The sequence below is a fragment of the Schistocerca nitens genome, chromosome 6, assembly GCF_023898315.1.
Source record: "Schistocerca nitens isolate TAMUIC-IGC-003100 chromosome 6, iqSchNite1.1, whole genome shotgun sequence".
NCBI classification, from domain to species: Eukaryota; Metazoa; Arthropoda; class Insecta; order Orthoptera; family Acrididae; genus Schistocerca; species Schistocerca nitens.
The window spans coordinates 578,056,033-578,079,562 of record NC_064619.1 but is presented as its reverse complement, the minus strand read 5'-3'; the positions used below and the strand labels follow the sequence as shown (position 1 = coordinate 578,079,562).

General features: G+C 40.6%; 1 protein-coding gene across 1 annotated transcript in view; it reads right to left on the bottom strand.

Moving 5' to 3' along the window:
- LOC126262335 (dedicator of cytokinesis protein 9) overlaps positions 1-23,530 on the bottom strand; it is a 356,303-nt gene that overhangs the window by 289,797 nt on the left and 42,976 nt on the right. The window contains exons 5-6 of the mRNA XM_049958894.1: positions 13,039-13,166; positions 10,773-10,875 (exon numbers count right to left, since the gene is read on the bottom strand). Coding sequence (XP_049814851.1) covers positions 10,773-10,875; positions 13,039-13,166 — 231 coding nt within the window. The remainder of the gene's footprint in view (positions 1-10,772; positions 10,876-13,038; positions 13,167-23,530) is intronic.

Below are 23,530 nucleotides of genomic sequence, written 5' to 3'. Positions count from 1 at the left end.
CTCCAGACTGTGCACAAGACAAAAAACAATCGAGCCCCTGGGGAAGACAGCATAATCCCTGAATTAATAAAAAATGGTGGAGAGGCTGTAACAAAGGAACTGCACACATTAATAACTGATAACACGAACTATGTCAGATACTTGGAAAACTGGAATAATAAACCCCATTTAAAAGAAAGGGGATAGAACAGCATGTGGAAACTACATAGGTATAACACTCCTAAGCACAGCTTATAAGATCTTCAAAATTACATTAAACGAAGGGATACTGAAGTGTACAGAAGTTATACTAGGGGTATATCAGTGTAGCTTTTGACAAAAAGAGGAACTACTGATCAAATATTTGTGATAAAATAAATGATAGAAATGTTATATGAATATGATATAGATCTGCATTTCCTATGCATCGACTCAAACAAGCCTTGGACAGCATAAACCGGCAAGAACTATACACAGTAATGGAAGAAGATGCCATATGTGCTAAACTAATAAGATTAATCGGAATGACAATGACAGAGACAAGAGCAAAAATAAAGGTCTTTAGCAGGACAAGTGAAGGCTTTACTTTCATAAAAGCATAAAGCAAGGTGAGAGTCTCTCCACTGACCTATTCAATATACCCCTGTGTAGTCTAGTAAATAAAATCAACAGAAGAGGTGCCACATTTATGAAAACTAGCCAGATATGTGCATATGTTGATGACACTGCTATAGGAGGAAGAAATATCAATACACTCCAAGTAATATATCTGGCAAAGGCAACAGGAGCATTAAAAATTGGCCTCATAGTGAAAGAAAACAAAGCAAAATATATGGTCATGTCACAATCTGAGGCCAGAAGAACTGCTAAAGACCTAAACATCAATGGCAAATGATTCAAAGGAGTGTCCTCTTTAAACTACCTGGGAGCCCCAATAACAAATAATAACATTATTGGAAAGGCTACAAGGGGAAGAATACAAGCAGGAAACAGAGCTTACTTCGCAAATATGCAACTTTTCAGAAATAGCCTCATTACAAGAAAAACAAAACTACTAATATATAACTCCATAGTCCACCCAGTTATAACATATGGGTCAGAGGTATGGACATTGACAGAGACGACAAAAATCCACAAAGAGCCTTTGAGCAAAAAATACTATGCAAAATCTATGGTACAATATGGAAGTAAGAAGACTGGAGAACATGCTACAGTGCAAAATTACAAGTATTAATACAAGGTAGGGACATAATATAATTCGTGAAATCACAGAGAATATGATGATTAGGACAAGTGGAAAGAATGGCAAGAGGACAGAATAGCAAAGAAAATGATGAAAGGTATGATCCATTCAGCTAGGTAAAATCGGAGACTTAGAAGAAGATGGATTGACAACATAATAGCAGATCTCACCAGTTTAGGAGTTCAGGAATGGAAAAGAGCAGCAAACAACCTAGAAATGTGGAGGAAAATCACTGAAGAAGTCAAGGCTCACCAAGGGTTGTAGCGCTAACAAAGAAGAAGAATTTTAGGCAAATGCCAGGATGGCTCCTTCATCAAGGCCATGTTTGACCACCTGTCCCATCCTCATCAAAGCATACTTACATTGTTTCTACTATGTTACAATGACAAAACTTATTGTTAAGGTGGTTCCTGGATGAATAAATAAATAAAGTGTTGAACAAGAATAACTAGTGAGCAGTCACATCATCCAGAACCAATCCACTGCTATGCAGTATTGGAGACACTATACATGTGTACAGTGTGATTATAATTAAACTTTCAAAATTCTGTAGAAATAACACCACTGGTCAGAATGATGTCAAATTGCAATGGAATATTATTGGAGTAAGCGGAAAACGTATGGCAGAAGAAAAAAAATAGTGTGAAAATTGATCAATAGATGGCACTGTATGTGTCAGAATACGTAAATGGAAACACCTGTCATGCGCACAACCCATTGAAGTTGGTATAATCATGCTGGGTACACAGCTTTTCCTCCTTTCACGTCTGTGAAGTTTGCCATGACTGCCTCAGTGCAGGATTGCGCTCTGCTGGTAAAGCTGTACTACAAGAATGATGACTGTGCACATGTTGTTCTGCAGTAGTTCAGGACACTGAAGGGTTTTAAAATAGGCATGGGTCCAATGACTGCTGTGGGTCTGGAGAATATGATTTGGACATTCGAAAAGATGGGTCTTTTTTAGTAGAGGGAGCAAACAAATTGATTCGACATCAGCGGAAGCAGTGGCCACAGCAATGCAGGAGGAGACGAGTGGTGGCAAACATGTAGTGCATGGAGAATTGCCAGAACATTGGACATACCCATGAACACAGTGTGTAAAATCCTATGAAACATCCTTCTTTGCTATCCATTCAAAATTACCCATGTGCATGAGTTGCTTCCTGTTGACCTTACAGCAAGAGAGACATTTGGTTTCGAATTTCTTGCTCACATGGAAGTGGATAATGATTGGCTATGGAAGATTTTGTGGACAGATGAATCCCACTTCCATCTGACAGGATATGTCAATACATAGAACTGTCGAATATGGGCAAATCAACCAGTACCATTTCATCCTGAAAAGGTCACTGTGTGGTGCAGCTTTACGGCATCATTTATCATAGAACTACATTTTTTCAAACAGACAGGTGTTTTGGTTCTGTTACCTGTACCGTCACTGGCAAGCTCTCCAACAGTGTTGATGTGTGGATGGGATAATTTTTATGCAAGATGGTACACCTCCGTACATTGCAAATACAGTAAAGCAGCTGCTGAAGCGCCACTTCAGAAATGCTAGAATTATCAGCTGTCATTTTCCTACAGCCTGGCCATCCCGATCACCTGAATCCATGTGACTTCTGGCTGTGCGACTGTCTGAAAGATGTGTTCAGTGTCCCGATTGCAAACTTAGCTGCATTGAAGGCACCCATTGCGCAACACATTCTGAACGTGACCCTTGGAACACTTTTGGAACATGCTGTTTCTCGATATAAACTTGTTGCATAAAATGGTGGACAGCATACTGAACATAATTTGCACCAGTCACACGGAAATTAATAACCTGATTTGTTTTTTATTTATGCTTTTAATGCAGTTTTTGGTCTCAGGACAATTAAAACTCGATGTGAGTGATGCTTTTTATGCGTTTTTTGGCCTCAGGACAATTAAAACTCGATATTTCCCATCCAATGTGATCCGACCCTGCCTTGGTGGATGGACTTACGTAACTAACAGTATCACACCTGTACACTCATGCACATTAAGTAGTGCAGTTTGTTTAACGTACACCTTAGGCATTGCTGTATGATTCATTTGTCATTTGTAGTCGATCACTATTAAATTATGATGCTTACAGTGCAGCGCCATCTATTGCTACATTTTGTAATTATTTATTTTTCTTCTGCCATACGTTTTCCCCCTTCCCCAATAATACTCCATTGCAATTTGATGTCATGCTGACCAGTGGTGTTATTTCTACAGCAGTTCGAAAGTTTACCTTTAGTTATAATCACCTTGTATATCCACTCACTACACGTCACAAAGCACAGAGATTGGCATGGCTACAGAAAAACTACCACTGGATGATAAAGCATGGAAAATGGCCAGCTGAACTTATGAGTCAGGGTACACACTGGGCCAACTACATCAAACAACTTCTCAACAGAACTCTAGAACAAAGTATGATGACCATCCAGGAAACAAACTTCCTAACACAATGTCAGAAAGTAAGGACAAATTAATAAAAGTTTTTGAAGAGGTCCCCCCTCCAAAAAATAAATAAATAAATAAATATATTATGAGGAAGATTGTTGCAGAGCTGCTTTAGTGTATTTACAAGTTACTGGTACAAACTTTCAATGACCATCCCTGATTATCCTGGTGTGGAAAGCCTAGGACGAGTCCACTTGGTACCATGAGATCATATGAGGAGATATTGAATGATATACCGAACTTGCGTGGTCATAGGCCGCTCTTTGTTTTTCTAAATTTTACCTTGGTAAACCACGGTGTGGTCTATAATTGAGATCCCCCCACCAGATCATGAAGTGCCCATTTCAAAATGACATGTACACGTATACTGAGGATTGGAAACTTAATGGAGTAGCAGTTCATAGAAAGAAGGAAAGCAACTTTGTCTCACAAAATTGTGTCAGCTTGTTTGTACAACTTGTTCACTTTCTAAAGAACAGAAGCAAGACGACTGATATGAGTCCATATTTCGATATAAATAGAATGGTCTTAGTCGGTACTGATAGCTGTTTCTGGTGCAGCCAACATTGCCAATCACAGTTGGCAGATGACAGTGTGTTCAATGCCTCTACTTGTTCATAAACAAAAGCAGAAGTACATAATACATGGAATTCCAAGCCACAGAAATGTTATAAGTATTTAAATTTGATGTGGTCAAAATTTGAAGATGTGTTCACTGCAGCTACTCTCTGCTACAAAATACACAGCAGTTACTGCATAAAGCACATTTAATATTAAAAGTATCTGAAAGCCATTTTGATACTTTTAAAGATGCATATGTTTTACTTTATAACAACAAAAACATTCAATTTATGACAATTTAATGTCACTGGATAATAAAACATCTATTCACCAAGCAACAACAGAAAACACACATGAAAGAAGGTTATAATTAGACAAGCTTTTAGAGCCAGTGGCACCTTCTTCAGGCAGAAGAGTTGAAGGGGAAGGAAAAGGACTGGAGAGGTCTAGGAGAAGGGGCTGATTTTGGAAAAGTCACCCAGAACCGTAGGTCAAGGAAACTCCTCCTCATCCTGCCCAGTGAGTCTCTCTACCCTTTTCACAGACCCCCCCAGTCCTTTTCCTTCAACCCTTCTGCCTCAAGAAGGAGCCACTGGCTGCAAAAGCTTGCCTAATTATAACCTTGTTTTTTGTGTGTGTTCTGCCACTGCTTCGTGAGTAGATTTTTTTATCCATCCAATTACATTATATATTTTATGGGATAATAGAAGTGTTCGATTCCACCCCTCTGATTTGACCAATGACGTCACCAATATGGTGGAAATAACCATTCACAACAACTCCCATACTGCTCCTATGAAATAATCACATAAACATGACAACAAACACGAAAATAGATCGAAAAACCACCAAACAGATATTCCTCCAAAAATATAATGAAACTAATGGGACAAGTGGGGGAAATTGAGGGTTTTTGGGTGGGGACAAACTAAATATAAACACATGCCAGTACACCAAATGACAAAAAACACTAAAATAACAAGACCCCACAAACTTACCAAATTCCACTACACACAAAATCCACTGGAATAAAAAAAAGACCTCCTAGAACATTAAAATTGGAATCGAACACTTCCCTTGACCAATATTGGTCAACAGCAACTAACGATACCAAATCAGCCATAGCCACAACCACACCTTGCAATAAAACACTTCCCTAAAGTCATATAAGTCAACAGCAAATCAAAATACCAAATCACCAATACAAACAACCAAACAACTTACCAACATCCCACCAACCATTTAACAAAAAACAAAAAACATCAACTCACCACTATACACACACACACACACACACACACACACACACACACACACGCGTGCAAACAAACAAAAACATACAAACCAACAAAAAAACCACAACCCAACCCACCCCCCCCCCCAAAAAAAATACAAGACCCAAAAACAAAAAAACAAAAAAAGTATCCCATTCACACTCTACAACTCCACAACAACTATAACAAAAAAAATCCTCTACACAAAATCAAAGAAAAACACCCCCCCCCCCAAGCCGTAGACACCACCCCCCACCCGCCACCCAACACCTAACTAACCCACAACCTTTGGCCCATACATCCTGCTAATCGCCCTTTAAAAAAAACCCTAAAAATACAATAGCCCTCAGGGACGCACTTCCACCAACAGTACTCATCTAGATGAGACAAGGTTAGAAGAGCGCCTCTTCCCCCTCCCAATCACCGACTTAACTGCCGTCCAAAACCCCTCTGTAGTTCTCGTACAGGCCCCTGTCTCATAATTCTTAAACTCAACACTGTGGTTCACTACTAAATGATTGTACCCCTGCTGACCCAACTTACTATAAGAAGAAAACAAGTCTGAAACTATAGTGGTACCCTCTTCAATAAAATCCTCAATCAATCCCACTAATTCCCTTTTTGTCTGGCCCTCTAAAACCCTAAATACACATTCTGAACCCCCCCCCCTCCTCGATATCACAGCCCCCCACACCCATAAACCAACCAAAGACTTACCCCTCCCATACTTTCTCTTCCCCAACTGCGACTCATCACTCTCCACAACACCAGGCCCTCCCAATCTACCCCTGTGCTTAATATATTCAGAACATGCCTCACGACAATAAGAATACCAATCAAGCGATGTTCTCTCACTCACACCACCTCATGCGCACAGAAACTGTGAGAGGATTTATAACAAAAATGATACATCATTAACACAATTTCTCGCATGCCCAACCTAGACTTCTCAAACCACGAACCTCGCCTAATGGAGGGCCATAAGTTATCCTTACATCATCTCCACATATGGCCGACCCTGTTCCGAGATGCCAGAACTTTAGTAACCCTCATTTCTTCATGACACATTGAACACTTCACGACTTCAGCCAACAGGCCAAATAGCTAAAGAAATTTTATTAGAGACAACGCACTGTCCCCCATCATCACCGACATCCAAAAACTGTTGACCTAGACAGTCATATCCATACCTACCAAAGACATAAACAAAGGAATTTACCAAAATTCACACATGATGAACAGAAAAAAAATTATAGTAACATCAACATAGCAAAGCCAAAATTGTTAATTCACTGAAAAATATTCTGCTGAAAGTACAGTCACCACCGATACCACACACATGTTCATGCAAATGAACCCCATACGCCACATAACACGCTACCCATAAACACACCACCAGAGAGAACCACTGACCACAACAATATGCCACCTATAAACATGCCACACACGCAAACTAAACCAAAAATATCACCTAACACACACCACATAAACATACCACCAGAGAGCACCACCGATCACATCAAAACGACACCTACAAACATACCACTCTCACAAACTAAACCCGACACCATCATGACATCACACACCACAACAGCCTTACGTCACGGGTTAAAGCCGACAGCTAGAATCGGATGCTTTCGTTGACCCTATTTTATTTTGTGCGTTTCATTTTATTTTTTGAAAACATTGTCAGCTGTCTGGAAATGTCATTTTAGTAGTTGCCAATACGGATTTCAGATATCTTTAACAAGCATAAAACATTTATGAACACTGTGGCCACACAAACGAAGAATTGTAATCAGATCTAATTAAGACAGATGGAGATAAGATTCATGCAACACTGAATAGATTACTCGCAACAATGACATTTTATTGCTTTTGCCAAAAATATACAACTGCAAGTACATAAAATCTGAACATACTGAAACACTACGCAGTTGGTCCCATTTATTCCAGACTATCAGTTTCACCTAAATCAAGCACAATCACTTCTCCACATCACCAGCATCTTCATCCTCACCCATTCTTGATGATCCAGAATTTTGTTCAGAGTCACTAATATAAACGTGGCCATCTTCAGACCCATCAAAATAATTGGAAATTCAATATTTTTTAACTTTTCATGACAAGCAGCCAATATCCAAGGGCATACGTCTGACACAGAAGCACACTGCAAATGGGCCTTCTGGCATCAGAGTTGCACTGTTCATTATATAATCTCTATAGAACTGCCTTATATTAGCTCTGAGTGAATGGTTTGTACACACATCCAAAGGATGCAACACTCTTGTCATGCCGCTAGGAATAATAACTAAGTCACAGTTTCCTTCTTCCGGATTCTGTTTCATTTGAGCACCAGTGCACCAGTAAAAAGTATGTACCGATTTGAGTGAAGAAGAGCTCCTAACTGCTTTTTCCAAACTGCTGAAATCCAGTCTGGGACCAGCTGCTCTGTCATCCACCCCCTGTCACGAGCTCTTACAATAATACCCCAGGTGGGAAGCTTCCTCCCTTGGGGAGGGTTTTCTAATTAAAAACCACATACAGTGGCAATTTTCATCCAATCAGTCATAATGCTTAACATCACTGCGCACTGCTGCTTTTCAGCACCACACATATGTATTGGCACACTATGTTTCCCTACCCAAGTGCTGCTCAGCATATCAAAATAGACTGGCGTTTGGTCTGCGTTCCCTATCTGGGAAAGTAAATAACATTTTTTGTGTCAAATATGGATTATGCAATGCTGAAAAGATAAATTGTTTTCGTAAATTTGGGGCAGTTTTTGTGCAGTTGTAGTTCTTCGATGAACAGGCAGATTGTTTTGTTGCATAAATCACAAAACCCACCCATACAAAACTTTAAATTTTACTGGCAATATGTTTCTTCTACATGCTACTTTGCTGCCTTCAATTTGAATTATTTCTGCTGTAGCAGCATATCCATATTTCCTATTCTGAATCACAAAATCAAACAAGTCTTTTTCCACATCTGGATATTTGCACTATTGCCCTCAAAATGCCCAACAACTTTTCAAACTATTTAGAAGGTTTTGTTCGCTTGTTCGTCATCAACGAATGTTTTTTTCATCAACATCAAATCTGCATTCAGCTACCCATTTTCCATGTTCCTTTGTGTAGCTGAAAACCTGAAATTAAAATATTTCCTTGTAACTAGCATACTCCTCTCCCAATGTCACTGACAAACCAAAAGATCAACTTTTCTCTTGCTCTCAATCTCCTTACACTGTCCCGTGAATTAGTCACATCACCAGAACTCCCAATAAATCCAGTATTTCCACAACACACAAGTCAAGTATAGAAAGCCTGCCACCTAGTTGCAGAACAGGTGAAGCTATAATTGTAGCAGAGCCACTCTTTCTGTCAACTTAACAGTTAAACTGTAGTTATGCTAGCACTGAAGAAGGGGAAGGAGAGAGATGCACCTCAAAGTATTGTCTAACTGAACTTCATTGTAAATTTAGTGTTGCGGCCTATATTTGAGATTTACTTCTTACTATAATCTCTTTTCAAAATTAAGGTGAAGCCCAATTTCACACATGGCCTACAATCAAGTACATATGATAAGTAGCAAAACTAACAAGCAAACCACTGATGTGAGTTCAGTACAAAGGCTTGAATAAGGCTGGGAGATGCAAATCTATCTAGAAGTTGATTTTATCAGTGAAAAGAAACAATTTTTGAAAATATAACTGATAGGTAAAAAATCTACTCAGCAAGCAATGACTGGAGAAAATATACATGAAAGTTAAGGAAATGTGGAAGCTTTCGGAGGCACTCCTTCAACCCTTCTAACAGAAGGAGCAACTCACTCTGAAAACTTTCACATTTCATTAACTTTCACGTGTTTCTTCTCCTGCTGCTGCATGGTGAGTAGATTTTTTATCCAACCAATTACATTACAAAAAGTGATTACAATATCTGTGGACTCTGAAGAAATATATCATGAAAGAAGTAAGGCTAGAAGAAAAGAAGGAATACAGAAAGAAGGGTTACAATCTTAAGTCTCTCTGATGTCCAAATACTAGCACAGTCAGAAAAGGAATTGGGAAAGAAATAAACTCAGCTGCATTCTTCTCAAAATTATCACAGCATTCTCCCAAAGTGACCTCACAAACAGCAGGCCAGAAAAGGATCTGAACCACACTACTCCTAAATACATGGAAACTGTCTTACACTCTGCATCATATCAGCCATAAGAAAATGACGACACAGACTGAGATGTAAGTGTTGGATGTATCTGGAATAGATAATAAAATAACAGGATAGCACAGCCATGACACTGGAATTGTTCTTTACAATCTCACCCAATTTTAATCTCACAGAAAACGCCAGGGACTCTTTGGGTCAGCAGATTAAAAGTAGCAATCAACATCCCTGAAATTTGGTAGCTCTATGAGATCTAATCATCAAGAAGTAGCTTCGCCTGGAAATGGCACACCCAACAAAATTGCAGACTCCATTAATCACCCAGTTGAGGCTGTTATTTAGGCTAATGACAGTGTTACAGGGTATTAGCCTGATGTCTTCTAGGAACAACTAATTTTTTGTGTTGTTTGCTTACATATGCTACAGACATTTGAATAAAGAATCATCAAAAGCAAAAAGAAAATAAGTTTCTAAAGCAGATTCAATTATCAAACGAATAGCAGTATATTGCATCTTAGACAAAATAATGAGATATACCAGTCATTTTACAAGTTCTCAATCATTATAAAAGGAGAAAAAAATATTTACTATGAGCACAAGGGAAAAATTTAACCAAACCTCTAATTTCCAAGAAAGGAGAAAAATGTTATTTCTGGAAACATAAGAAGTTCACACTATACAGAATAATTCAGAATCATATAAGGAAATAAGCCAAATGATGTCTCGGGAAACATAATAGTAAAGAAGGGTCTGCCTAACAAGAGACATCAATTTTCTTCCCCTTCTAAAATTATGATAGATCACCCAATATACCACAATGCACAATGATGTCCTTCATTTGAGATGTACTCTTCCATAGTTTAACTGAGAATAAATTAACAATTCTCGTGGTTTAGTTTTCACTTAATTTGCATTGTACTCTACAACTACACCATTTTCTGGAAAGAATTATTAGATAGAACAGCATCTCAAAACTTTGAATCACACAAAGGTCTCAAATAAAAATTGTTAGAAACTATTAATGATTAATACCAGAAACGCATACAACTAAATTGATCGTTGAAATTTTCTTACCCTAACAACTTCTGTACAAAAATCCATAACAATTGTTGCTTTTGCTTCAGTCTCCTTTTCATCCTTGTGCAGTTCTAAAATATATGTCCCATCAACTTCTTGCCTGTAAAATAAATACACATATATTGCAATAACCATTATGTTGCATAACATAAATACTAATGCATGACTTAACTTTCATGCTGAAACATTGTCAAATGACTTTAAAATTACATTAACAGTTGTTAACTTTTGACAGTAAATGATGGCAGAATATACAAGAACTCAGATAGGTGCATAGTATCAAGCTTTAGTGCCAGCAATGACATAGGTGTATCTTTTGGCTTTTATGGCTTTATGCCATGTGCAATTACTGCAAAACAATTTTCCTACTAAATGCAGTGACACTACCTTATTTTCTTTCACACAAGTGTAAAATAATTATCAATGACATTCACAGAATATCGCTGATTGCCAGTACATCAGAACCAATGAAAACACATCTTTTAAAATTCTTGTTTTCAGTTGCTTAATGACCTATGAACTGTAATTAAAATTTGCAAAGGAGAATATGGAGAAGGTTAGCTATCAAGGAAAAAGTCAACCCCGCATCAAGGGGCAAAAAGAATCTCACTTGATATGCTACACTTTTACAGTCACATACACTTCATAGTTCAATCACATTAAAGATTATCAAATTTAATGTTAATTTCTCTTGTTATTTTTTCCCCTATAATTGCTCTTTATTACTCTCGCAGTCGTGATTTATTAAACCAGTAAAATCACTAGTGAATGCGTAATTGTAGATGCACCATGTCAGAATGTATTTAGCATTATCACTACCACTTTTAACAGAGAAATTAATCACTGCCATTAGTCACAATTATAACTCTGTCAGTGTATACGTGTGAGTTGCTTTACATACAATAGTGATACCTCATGGCCATGGAGGTGTGAGTGAATGTGTTGTAATAGGCTATCAATTCAATCAACACTTATTAAATTAACAGTTACTGTTTGGTTTAATTAGATTTATATGATGTAATTCTGGTGAAGAACTAAGTATATTCATATTCATTGCCCATCATATTGCGTCAACATAGGGGTAACATTCCCTTTAAACACAGCATGATTGTTTTATTTGGGTTTATCAAGTTAAGACTGCTGAGTAAACTGTTACCTCATATCAATTCTCATCAGTATCATCAAATAATTCCGAAAATATCATTATTTCATAATCTTTCAATTGTTCATACTTAGACCAAATGCCTGACTGATTTACAGACTCAGTTCAGCAATTATTTCCAGTTTCCGTGACCTTGTGACACAAAAGCAACCTGAACAGTACCTATTACTCATGGTGCTTTTAATCAACTTCTATGTTTTTCATCAATTTCTTTTATTATTTTTTCTCCTAAGGAATATATAACATGAAAGACAATTAACACTTTGGTGTAGTCTCTATGTGCAGTTATCTTTCTTCACATCTCCGTTTTACTACTTTGAACTAGTGCCTGCAAAAAATGTTTTCCCGTGCTCTGCAAACTTGTTTACATTTGTTTTCAATTGTCCACCAGTGGAGTGGCTGTAAAAATTCCAGTTTCTTCGTAAAACACTTCCCTGCACAATGATATCTGTCTATACTATTTCCATGTTACTTTATCCTCACAAGCTGAGTCCTGAAAACCTCATTACCCAGGCACAGACAATCATGAACTACATCTTGAATAACAACATTTCTGAACAAGTCTGTCATATAATTTTTTTCAGTAATTCTAAATTAATATTGAGCAAATCTTTTTCTTTTACTTTGTTATAAATTTTTATACCCTTATACTGTGGATTTTAAGCATTAAGTTTTAAACATAGGGTAAGCAATATAAAATTATGTTGACTCTTGTAATCAGGCTGAAATTGATTTGCTACAAATAAATCATGGTTCCTGTGAACAAAGATAATCAATTCATGGATGCACAGTTAGAGAACACTTAATTTCTCCACCATCAAGTTTTCCTGCACACACTGATCAAGCAAATTTAGGGTTTTGTGAACTGCAATGTGTTCTGTTGTAGTTTAAATGTGTATAAACAGAAGCTGTGAACATTGGTACAAAGGAAAAGTAGACAGCTCACACCCAGCAGGCATTCAGCAAAGGTAAGCATGAAGATAAGAGTTTCTCAGGCTTTGGCACCAGCAATTAATGCTGTTTTTCATTGAGTGGTCTGCTTTACACTTGAAATATGTATGAACTACTTTTTAAATACTGCAAACCTAAATAAGTACATACCTCAAGTAACAGTAACGTCGCTTGAAGGATTTAGATCCTAGATTGACAAACATACGATCACTCCCTGTTTCTGGGCCTTTCATCAAATAGCCCTGTTTTGTGATGCCATCTGCTTTTAATGCTGAATCCTGAAATTTATGGAAAAATTCATTTCAACTGATATGAATCTGATGATACTTTATGAGAAAATTTTGAAGTAATAGCAAGTAATGCAATAATCTATATAAGAATGAGGTACTGGATGAGTTTTAAATTACTTCCAGCAATTTCGTTAATTGTAAAATGAAACAGTTTACTGACAAGAATTGTTACACACACTTAAGGCATAATGTACATCACATATCATTGCTGTTAACTATTTGCTCAATTTGCATAAAATGTTCGCAACTGTTCGACAACATTAAATGATAATCACTCCATAAGTAAAATGGAAAGGATGGATGGCTGGACTGATGGGGGTTAAAGTGACCAAACGACAAGGTCATCGGTGCCTCAATCGTCTGTGTGTCACGCCAGGAATAGTCCCCAGAGACCGAGGACACAGATGACAAATACACTACTGGCCATTAAAATTGCTACACCAAGAAGAAATGCAGATGATAAACGGGTATTCATCGAACAAATATATTATACCAGAACTTACATGTGATTAGATTTTCACGCAATTTGAGTGTATAGATCCTGAGAAATCAGTACCCAGTACAACCACCTCTGGCCGTAATAATGGCCTTGATATGCCTGGGAATTGAGTCAAACAGAGCTAGGATGGCGTGTACAGGTACAGCTGCCCATGCAGTTTCAACACGATACCACAGTTCATCAAGAGTAGTGACTGGTGTATTGTGACGAGCCAGTAGCCCGGCCACCATTGACCAGATGTTTTCAGTCGGTGAGAGATCTGGAGAATGTGCTGGCCAGGGCAGCAGTCGAACATTTTCTGGATCCAGAAAGGCCCGTACAGGACCTACAACATGCCGTTGTGCATTATCCTGCTGAAATGTAGGGTTTCGCAGGGATCGAATGAAGGGTAGAACCATGACTTGTAACACATCTGAAATGTAACGTCCACTGTTCAAAGTGCCGTCAATGCGAACAAGAGGTGACCAAAATGTGTAACCAATGGAACCCCATACCATGACGCTGGGTAATACCCCAGTATGGTGATGACGAATACACGCTTCCAATGTGCGTTCACCGCGATGTCGCCAAACACGGATGTGACCATCATTATGCTGTAAACAGAACCTGGATTCATCCGAAAAAATTACGTTTTGCCATTCATGCACCCACGTTCGTCGTTGAGTACACCATCGCAGGCGCTCCTGTCTGTGATGCAGCGTCAATGGTAACCGCAGCCGTGGTCTCCGAGCTGGTAGTCCGTGCTGCTGCAAACATTGTCGAACTGCTCGTGCAGATGGTTGTTGTCTTGCAAATGTCCCCACCTGTTGACTCAGGGATCGAGACGTGGCTGCACGATCTGTTGCAGCCATGCAGATAAGATGCCTGTCATCTCGACTGCTAGTGATACGAGGCCATTGGGATCCAGCACGGCGTTCTGTATTACCCTCCTGAACCCACCGATTCCATATTCTGCTAACAGTCATTGGATCTCAACCAACGCAGGCAGCAATGTCGCGATACGATAAACCACAACTGCGATAGGCTACTATCCGACCTTTATCAAAGTCGGAAACGTGATGGTACGCATTTCTCCTCCTTACACGAGGCATTACAACGTTTCACCAGGCAACGCCGGCCAACTGCTGTTTGTGTATGAGAAATCGGTTGGAAATGTTCCTCATGTCAGCACATTGTAGGTGTCGTCACCGGCGCCAACCTTGTGTGAATGCTCTGAAGAGCTAGTCATTTGCATATCACAGCATCTTCTTCCTGTCGGTTAAATTTCACGTCTGCAGCACGTCATCTTCGTGGTGTAGCAATTTTAATGGCCAGTAGTGTACCTACCAATGAACTCAACTGTACCCTAGGACCAAGAAAACCAAGAGACAGGTGGAAGTATAAGTGAGGGAGGGAGGGGTAAAAGGGTGAAGGTGGGTGACTCGCCCCACCCATAAATCAGCTAGAGGACTCCAAGGTTCATTATGCAACAGCAGGTGCACCCTCTGCATCTGACTGGTGCTTCCACACCCTCCATTACCACAAGAAAACTAGCAACACGGGCTAGTGGGTAAAATTTTAGGAAACAGAACAACAATGATGAGGCAGTAAACCAACAAAAGATGTAAAAGAATAACAAGAATTAAAAAAGTAGGAAGGACAGGAACCAGGCTGGACCACCAAGCAAGGGCAGCAACAGGTGGGTGCCCTGGGTCGGAGCAGGCGACGTAGCACCCCTCCAGTCCCTCATGCGACCAATGAGGCTAATATACCCAATGTCACTGACAGGAGTAGAAATGACTTTCATGGGTAAAACGTACAAAATCAGATTATTATAGCAAGTAAGGTGGCCAAATTAGGGCAGTCCAGTAGGATGTGAGCCACTGAGAGATTGGTTCCACCCCAGCAGTGGGGTGCACCATCATGTCAGAAATGTGGCCACGGGCAAGTCAAATGTGGCCAACGCAAAGCTGACAGAGAACAGTACCGTTTGTCTGCGATAAGTTGACTATTGGCATGGTGGCTCTCAGGAACGGCCGTGCCCCCACATTACAAGTGCTGAAGGGAGAGGAGCACCGCCACCCACGTTTTGTGCTTAACACGAAATCTGAGGCAGCACTTGCAGAAATACTGCCCACTTACATGACACTTCCATCAGACCCACTTAAGTGACACTTCCATCAGATTGGAAATCACCTAATTTGTTGAAATATTCATGCTCAAGGGTTTTAGCTACAACTTACGTTACATTTATTTATCGCAAGTAATGAAAAAGAAAGTAGATGAATGTACAACTTACGACACTATGAATCTAAAGCCAAAATCTGATTTCTGGAATCTGTTTGCACATTGCATTTATTAAACGCAGCACAGCATAAAGTGTAATTAACTGTGCCTGAAAGAACTGTCAAAATGATGTTCACTGAAGATCACTGTCATTTACGTTTGATTAAAAGAAAAAAGATCATCATCATCATCATCATCATCATCATAGGTCGAGGGCATGGTACTGATGGAATCAATGACCTTTACCATTATTCCATCTCGTGTCCAGTGCTCTTGCTCCAGCTGCTACACTGCAATAACCTTGGCAATCCTGAGCAGTAACTGAATGGAAAGCAGCATTAACAAGATTCTGCAGTCTTTCATTTGACACGTCACCAGTGACATTGTTCTCCCTGAAATTGCATTTTATGTTGGCCCATGACAGTTTCATCGGATTTAGATCACAGTTGTAGGGTGGTAAATGGACTATTTTGCAGCCTCTACTCTCAGCGATTTTATCCACAATGTACACTTTCATGGCTAATTTGTTTTCCTTTTTAGGCAACAGTTCATTCTTCCTCCTTGAGTCATTGTTTATTTGCCTGTCTCAGAAGCACTCTAACATCGTAATCCTCTAATCATACCTATTAGGCATTCTGCCGAACTTCCTGTCATGGTATGACGCATTACCCATACAATCACAGAATTTGGTAGGATATAAGAATCACCATATCTGCAAACACCCCTTCCTCCTCCCTCAACATCCATTAGTATCGTCAACCTCAAGAAATTCCCAAGATAGTGAAAACAGTTTCTTGCATGAAAGTTCCTGACAAACTAAAACTTTGTGCCAGATTGGGTTCCCAGGTTCATGTCTCAGTCTGGCACACAGTTTTAATTTGTCAGGAAGCTTCAAATCAGCACACACTCTGCTGTAAGGTAAAACTTTGTTCTAATTTCTTGCATCTTGCTGCAAATACTTGCCGAATTTGTCATTTTATGAAAGTTTTTCTCAAACTTACAGAAGTTATGTGTGTTCAGTATTGTGCAAAAATGTCAGTGTTACAAATGAAAAAGGCGAAACAAATGTACCACTGGAACCCACATATAATAAGAACCACAAGTCAAGGAAGTGCAAAATGAGTTGACCAATCAATTTGTTTTGCCAGAAGTGGATTTTTGATGATTTTTTTAGCATTACCATAAACATAAATGCATTACATTTATGATATAAGCAGCAAAGACTGCTTACAAAAACTGAAGAGTAATTAAAAAGCAGTTTCTCGATGAGATACCATGCCACAGTGTTTCCTGTTGACGACGATGAGATACCATGCTGCAGTGTTCCCTGTTAACAAATATTTGATTATGCAGGGGACAAGAGATGTTCGAAATTTGCATACGACATCCTCAAAGTTTTTAATCTACATGAAATACTCTGATTATAGTTAAATGAACAGTCTCTTGGTAACACCAATAAGTAGCTCTCAAACATTTTTGTCTATTTTATTTTTTATTTTTGTGTTTCATCATGATTTTTATTCATTAACAATATTACAGTAACAGAGAAGACTGCTTTGGTTTTTAAAAATAACTGCACTTCTGCAACAACTATGTGCAGAAAGTTCCTAAAAAAAAAACTTGCCCCAGTGATTTGAACAAGTAAACTTGAGTACGATTTTGTTGTAGTGTAAACACCTCAACAAGTACTTACAGAAGTACTTGCTATATAGTAAATACAAGCCTTTTGTAGTACTTCGCATCTAGGGACAGCGTGATGTTGGCAGCGCTCAGAGACAAATGAATACCTTTCAAGTGATGATTTTCTCCACTTCTGGCAGCACTAGTGCAATCACCAAGTTATTGTGGCCAAACAGTTGATTCCCTGCGAAAAGCACGAAGGGAAGAATGCCACTTTGTCATGGTCTCCTTTACGGTTCACAGCTTACTCAGAAAAACCGTAGCAGTAGCACACCAATTTGTGTTACAAGCCTCAAACAACTGATGGAGTAGAGTCATTCGAAGGTCCAGTTTTGGTACCCCCATTTCCAAAGTCAGCATTCTAGTAGCCAACTTGGACCAAGTTAGCATGTTCATTTCCTGGGATCCCAATGTGACCTGTGGTCGAAAGATGACTGTCCAGCTTGGTGGAGGCCACCAAGAAGATCCTGGATAGTCACAACCAATGGGTGTCGAAGGTAGCACTGGTGAATAGCCTGAAGACTACTCAGGGAGTCACTGACAATTAAGAATGTCTCAGCAGTGCAAGAATGAACATGGCTGAGGGCTCAATTGATGGAAACGAATAAACTGCACCCAATTGTCAGGGAGCATAATTGACTGGACCCTGCAGGTATTTAGGCAAACTTGCTTCATCAGTCGACTGTAGAGCCACCTCCAAACCCAGAAATGGATCAAGGACAGGCAGAAAGTGGCAGCGAGAAACCATAGGATTAACAGAGTCTTTTGCTCTGAATGACAAATTGAGACAGGTTTGAGGACAGGGTCGACTCCGTAGGAGGCACACATGATTGCTTCCTAATAAAAGGGGACAGTGGAGGTAGCTGGAGTTGAGAGCAGAGACCCTATACGTGAACTACAATCGCAATTCCAGCACTGGACCTGTTTTGTGATCTCCCTACCAGGAAAAAAAGACACAGTAGTTTGGATTCTCAGTGGTGCAGTGAATGTGTATTGCATAAGTGAGCAGCAGTTGTTGGCATCTGATCTGTAGAGGGGAAGGAGGGTACACCCTAGCCTCCACAGGTAGGCTTCTTGCAGGGCTGGTTGATCAAAAGGCACCAGTTGCAAATTGGACCCCACACTGGTATATTGGGTCCTGCATCTGCAATGCTGATGGTGATGCTGACCCATATGCCAAACTCCCATGACCAAGACGGGACAGGATCAGAGCTTTGTAGGGATGCAAGAGTGTAGAATGGTCAGCGTCCCAGCTGGTGTTACTGAGGTAGCAAAGAGTATTAAGGTGTGAACAACATGTTTGCTTTGCACAGATGGGGAAGCCATGTCAACTGTGAATCAGAGACCAGTCCTAAAAAGTGATAAGACTCCACCACATTGAGCAACTGCTTGTCAAGGTAAAATTCAGGGTGTGGATGGACAGTATGACAGTGACTGAAGTGTGTGATTGTGTGATGCATGACTTAGCAGCTGAAAACTGAAAGTCGTGGGTGACAGCCCAGACTGCACAGTTCATATATCACCTTGAAGTTAGCACTCAGCAACACTCAGGGTAGAGGAGCAATAGTAAAAGCAAAAAATTGTCAACACACAGAAAGGGCTCCAAAGCTGCAGCCAGAACACTAATAGCTGCTAGAAAAAGGGGCACACTCAATACAGAGCTCTGAGGGACCCCATTATATTGCATATGGGGGAGAGAGGGGGGGGGGGCACCGTGGGAAGCACCAACTTGAGCCCAGAATGTACAGTGTGACAAGAGTTTCACAAATACATCAGGAGTGGGCCCCGGAGGCCCCACTCATGTAAGGTAACGAGGACGTGGTGGCTCTACATGGAGTCGTCAGCCTCTTCCATGTCAAAGAAGACAAGTGATAAGACTTTGACACAGGACAAAAATTGATTGGGTAGCAGACTCCAAACAAACTATCAGCAGTAGAAGAGCCTTAGCGAAAACTGCCCTGGGACAGAGCCAAGACACTGAGACTCAAGGTACCAATACAGCTGCTGGATCACCATACATCTCAGTAGCCTGCAGAGAACATTAGTGGGCTAATTGGGCCGCAGCTCTCTCTCTCTAAATGGGGTGTTCACCCATCTCAGTACTGGGAAAATCACACTTTCTCGCCTTCCAGACAGGAACTCACCCTCATTCCATATATGGTTGAAAACGACAAGAATATGACATTGACAATACACTGATAAGTGTCTGAGCATCCGGCATTGGATGTGGAAGTACCTGGAACTGTGTTGGGGTAAACGATTAGGGCACTGAGGAATTCCAACTCACTGAATGGAGCATTATATGGCTTCAGGTGACATGTTGTGGAAGGTAAGTGAATTCACTCCACCTACTGTTTGAGGATTCGAAATGCAGGGTGATAATTATCAGACATAGAGGCTCGAGCATAATGCAAAGCAAAATATTTAGTGACAGTACCTAGGTCAGTGTTGACACCATCATTCAGAGAGATACGAGTAACACCTGTAAGGGACTGGTGACAACAGAGGCATCGAATCTTCACCAAAACCTGTGAGGGAGCGGTTCATGGTCCAATGTCAGGAACATAGCATTTCCAGTATTCTCATTTCTGTTGCTTTATGAAGTGGCAAACTTGGGCATGGAGCCACTGAAAGCAATGTGGTGCTGCATCAATGGATGTCACTTATGGCTTTGGGGAGCCTGTCTGTGATCCCTAATGACCACAGTGATTTCAGGGGTCAATGAAGGTACTCTTTTCAGACAGGGAAGTCCTGAGGAAGAGGAGATCAGTAAGTCAGCTGCAAACAGAATTTCTCCACTTTCACTTTGGTGAGCCACACCAATACCTCCATGTGGCAGTGTGCTAAGTGGTGATGGTAGAGGAAAGGAATCCCAATCAGTTTTGTTAAGTTCCCCTCTGGCTGGACCCCCATGCGAGTGACATCAAGGAAGGGTCAAGACAAATGTAAACTTTCATGACTGGAAATGTCCCATTTCATAAAATGTTGTGGGCTCTTATGTCATGGTCGAATGGCTTTCACATTTAAATCTAGTGTTTCGTCCCCATCTGCAGAGGACGTTTTCAAACGTGCACCAGCCTCCCACCATGGGGTGACAGCAACAATGGGTGACAGCAACTGACAATGGCCAATTGCACTTGAGTAATCAACACATGTGAAGTCACACCACTTCGTGGGAGCAAGAGTAAAAATGAAATTTTGCTGCAGTCAGTAGCGATCCTAGGTGTAAATCAGACACTCAAGGAAGTTACAAACCCCATTGGAAATGTTCTCTGCAGATGAGGGCAAAACATTGGATTGAAATGTGGTATCCATTCAACCACAGCATAATGATGCAGAATATTTTATTTATTGTAAAATGATCACTGTCACACTGATCATCATGGACTCCCCAATGGTAGGAGGGGAGAACAACTGGGCTGCAAACGGAAAAATCAATGGCTGAGTAAGACCCATATGCCACACAAAGGTGAGTGGAAATTCCAGTATTCAAGGGCCAAATACTGAGCTGTGCAAGCAAGTTTTTGACAGCTTTATGGTGGTGAGTAGACATAGTTCCAGCCCACAGGGGCTGTGGGCATTAAAGTCACCCAATATTGGAAATCTGGGGAAGCTGAGTAAACAGTGCAGACAATACATTCTAGGACATTTCACTGTCGGGAAGAAGACACACATCACAGATGGTAAATTCCGGAGACATCCTCACATGAACAGCCACAGCCTCCAAAGTTGTATCGAGTGGCACATGTTCACTATGGACAAGAGTCCAGAACATATGTGCAACCACCACCAGACACTCCAAAGTCAGCACGATTAAAACAGCCCCAATAGGCACAAAGGCTAGGGATCCGCATTGCTGGGAACCAAGTTTCCTGGAGAGCAATGCAAAAAACAGAGGAAACGCATAAGAGATGATGAAACTCAGCCATGTGGTGCAAATAACTGCTACAATTCCACTGGGTGATTATGCTATCAGTACTCTGTGGGGGCACAAAGGAACCAAGGAGGCAGGCCATGTCTCAGGGCTGACTGCTGCCACCGGTTGTGAGGATATGGCATCAAGACACATTGGTTGCAAACCACAGAGAGAGAGAGAGAGAGAGAGAGAGAGAGAGAGAGTGTGTGTGTGTGTGTGTGTGTGTGTGTGTGTGTGTGTGTGTGTGTGTGCGCGCGCGGCGCAAGGAGGGGCGTTTGGGGCCACTATGGACATTATCTTGGAAACAGAGGCAGAGGCAGAACATGCAGAGCCCGGTGGCATCGGGCCCACCGAATTCCCTTTGCAGAGAACTACTTCTTGCCCTTCTTCAGCTTAGATGATTTCAATGTATGGAAGGACTTGTCTGCCTCAGAGTCTGGGATAAAAGAGGAACACAAAGTCATATGACCTGCTCCTTCTGCCATTGGCTGGCATCTGGTTGCACATCAGCAGATTTCTGGGAAGGGAGTGTCCCAAATGACCCTAACCTGGAGGGGTGCATTACTTCTCCATCATCCTTGGGGAGCTTCCAGCTTTGATACTAACAGTGTGATCCCTGCATGGTAAGGGAGCTACCACTGTGCAGGTATTTGATGACCCCCACCACAATGGCTAATGTGGAATATAAGCCACATTGGGAATCTGGAAAATAAACAGCAGGTCAAACCCAACTTTGGGGAGCATATAATTAAGAAAAGTTGTAGAATGCTGGGAGATATACCAAAACTAAGCATAATTGGCACCAAGAAGACCATAGTGTAATAGTAGATGGATAGACTTGCAGCAAGGAAAGGGAAATTGCACTACAATGGACAGGACCACGTGGTGGCCAAGCACGTACTCACAAAAGAGATGTGAGCCCCATCGGAGTAAAACTAGAAAGGTACACCGTTTCAAATTCTATCACAAAAAGTATAATATCATAGTCATCTTACAAAGTTTCTATCTACAAACTAGGAGGGCTGTTCAAGAAGTATCCAACATAATTTTTTATTGCTGAAACCAAAAATGGTATTGCACACACTCTTTGTGTTTGTAGGCATACATAGTGTGACCCCCCCCCGCCCGCGAGTGTAACAGTGTAGCTTTCAACAAACGACCACGTGTAAGTGGTAGTTGTCAGATTTTGTGTTGTGGGCAAAATGACAGAAAAAGTGGAACAACATTATGCATCAAATTGTTTTTAAGCTTACCAGTTTTCAAGCTGAAGCAATCCACAAGATTCGACAAATGTTTGAAGATGAAGCAATGAGTACCAGACAGTGAAGAGTGAAGCACATTCACTTAGGCCCTCAACATCAGCAAATGAGGCTGTTATTAATCATGTAAGGATCATGGTGATGTAAGACAGACAAATCAAGATTAGATAAGTTGCAGATAAGGTTAAAATTAGTATTGGATTCATTCATTCTGTTTTAATGAAACATTTGGACCTCAGGAGAATTTTAGCAAAATCTGTGTTAAAGGTGAGCAGAAGCAACTTTGTTTGGAGATCACACAGCACATGCTGATACTGTGAACAGTAATCTCAACTTTCTTCACACAGGGCTCACTGGTGACGAGTCCTGGGCTTATGGTTGTTACGACCTAGAAACAAAGTTCCAGTCATTGTAATGGAAGCATCCATCATCCCTGACACCCAAACAGCAACACACACCCACAGCAAAGTGACAGTCATTCTGACTGTCTTTTCTGACTTCAATGGCACGGTCCATCATGAGTACGGCCCAGAAGGAACTAACATCAATAAGGAGCACTACCAAAAGGTTCTGCATCACCTCTGTAAAGCAGTGAGATGGACTTGAGGACAGCAGGCAGTCGGCACCTTCACCACAATAACGCACTTGCTCATTGTTCTCAATTAACTCAAAGTTTTTTGGTGAAACACAACACAGCCTGTGGTTTGTCAGCCTCCCTACTCTCCTGACCTAG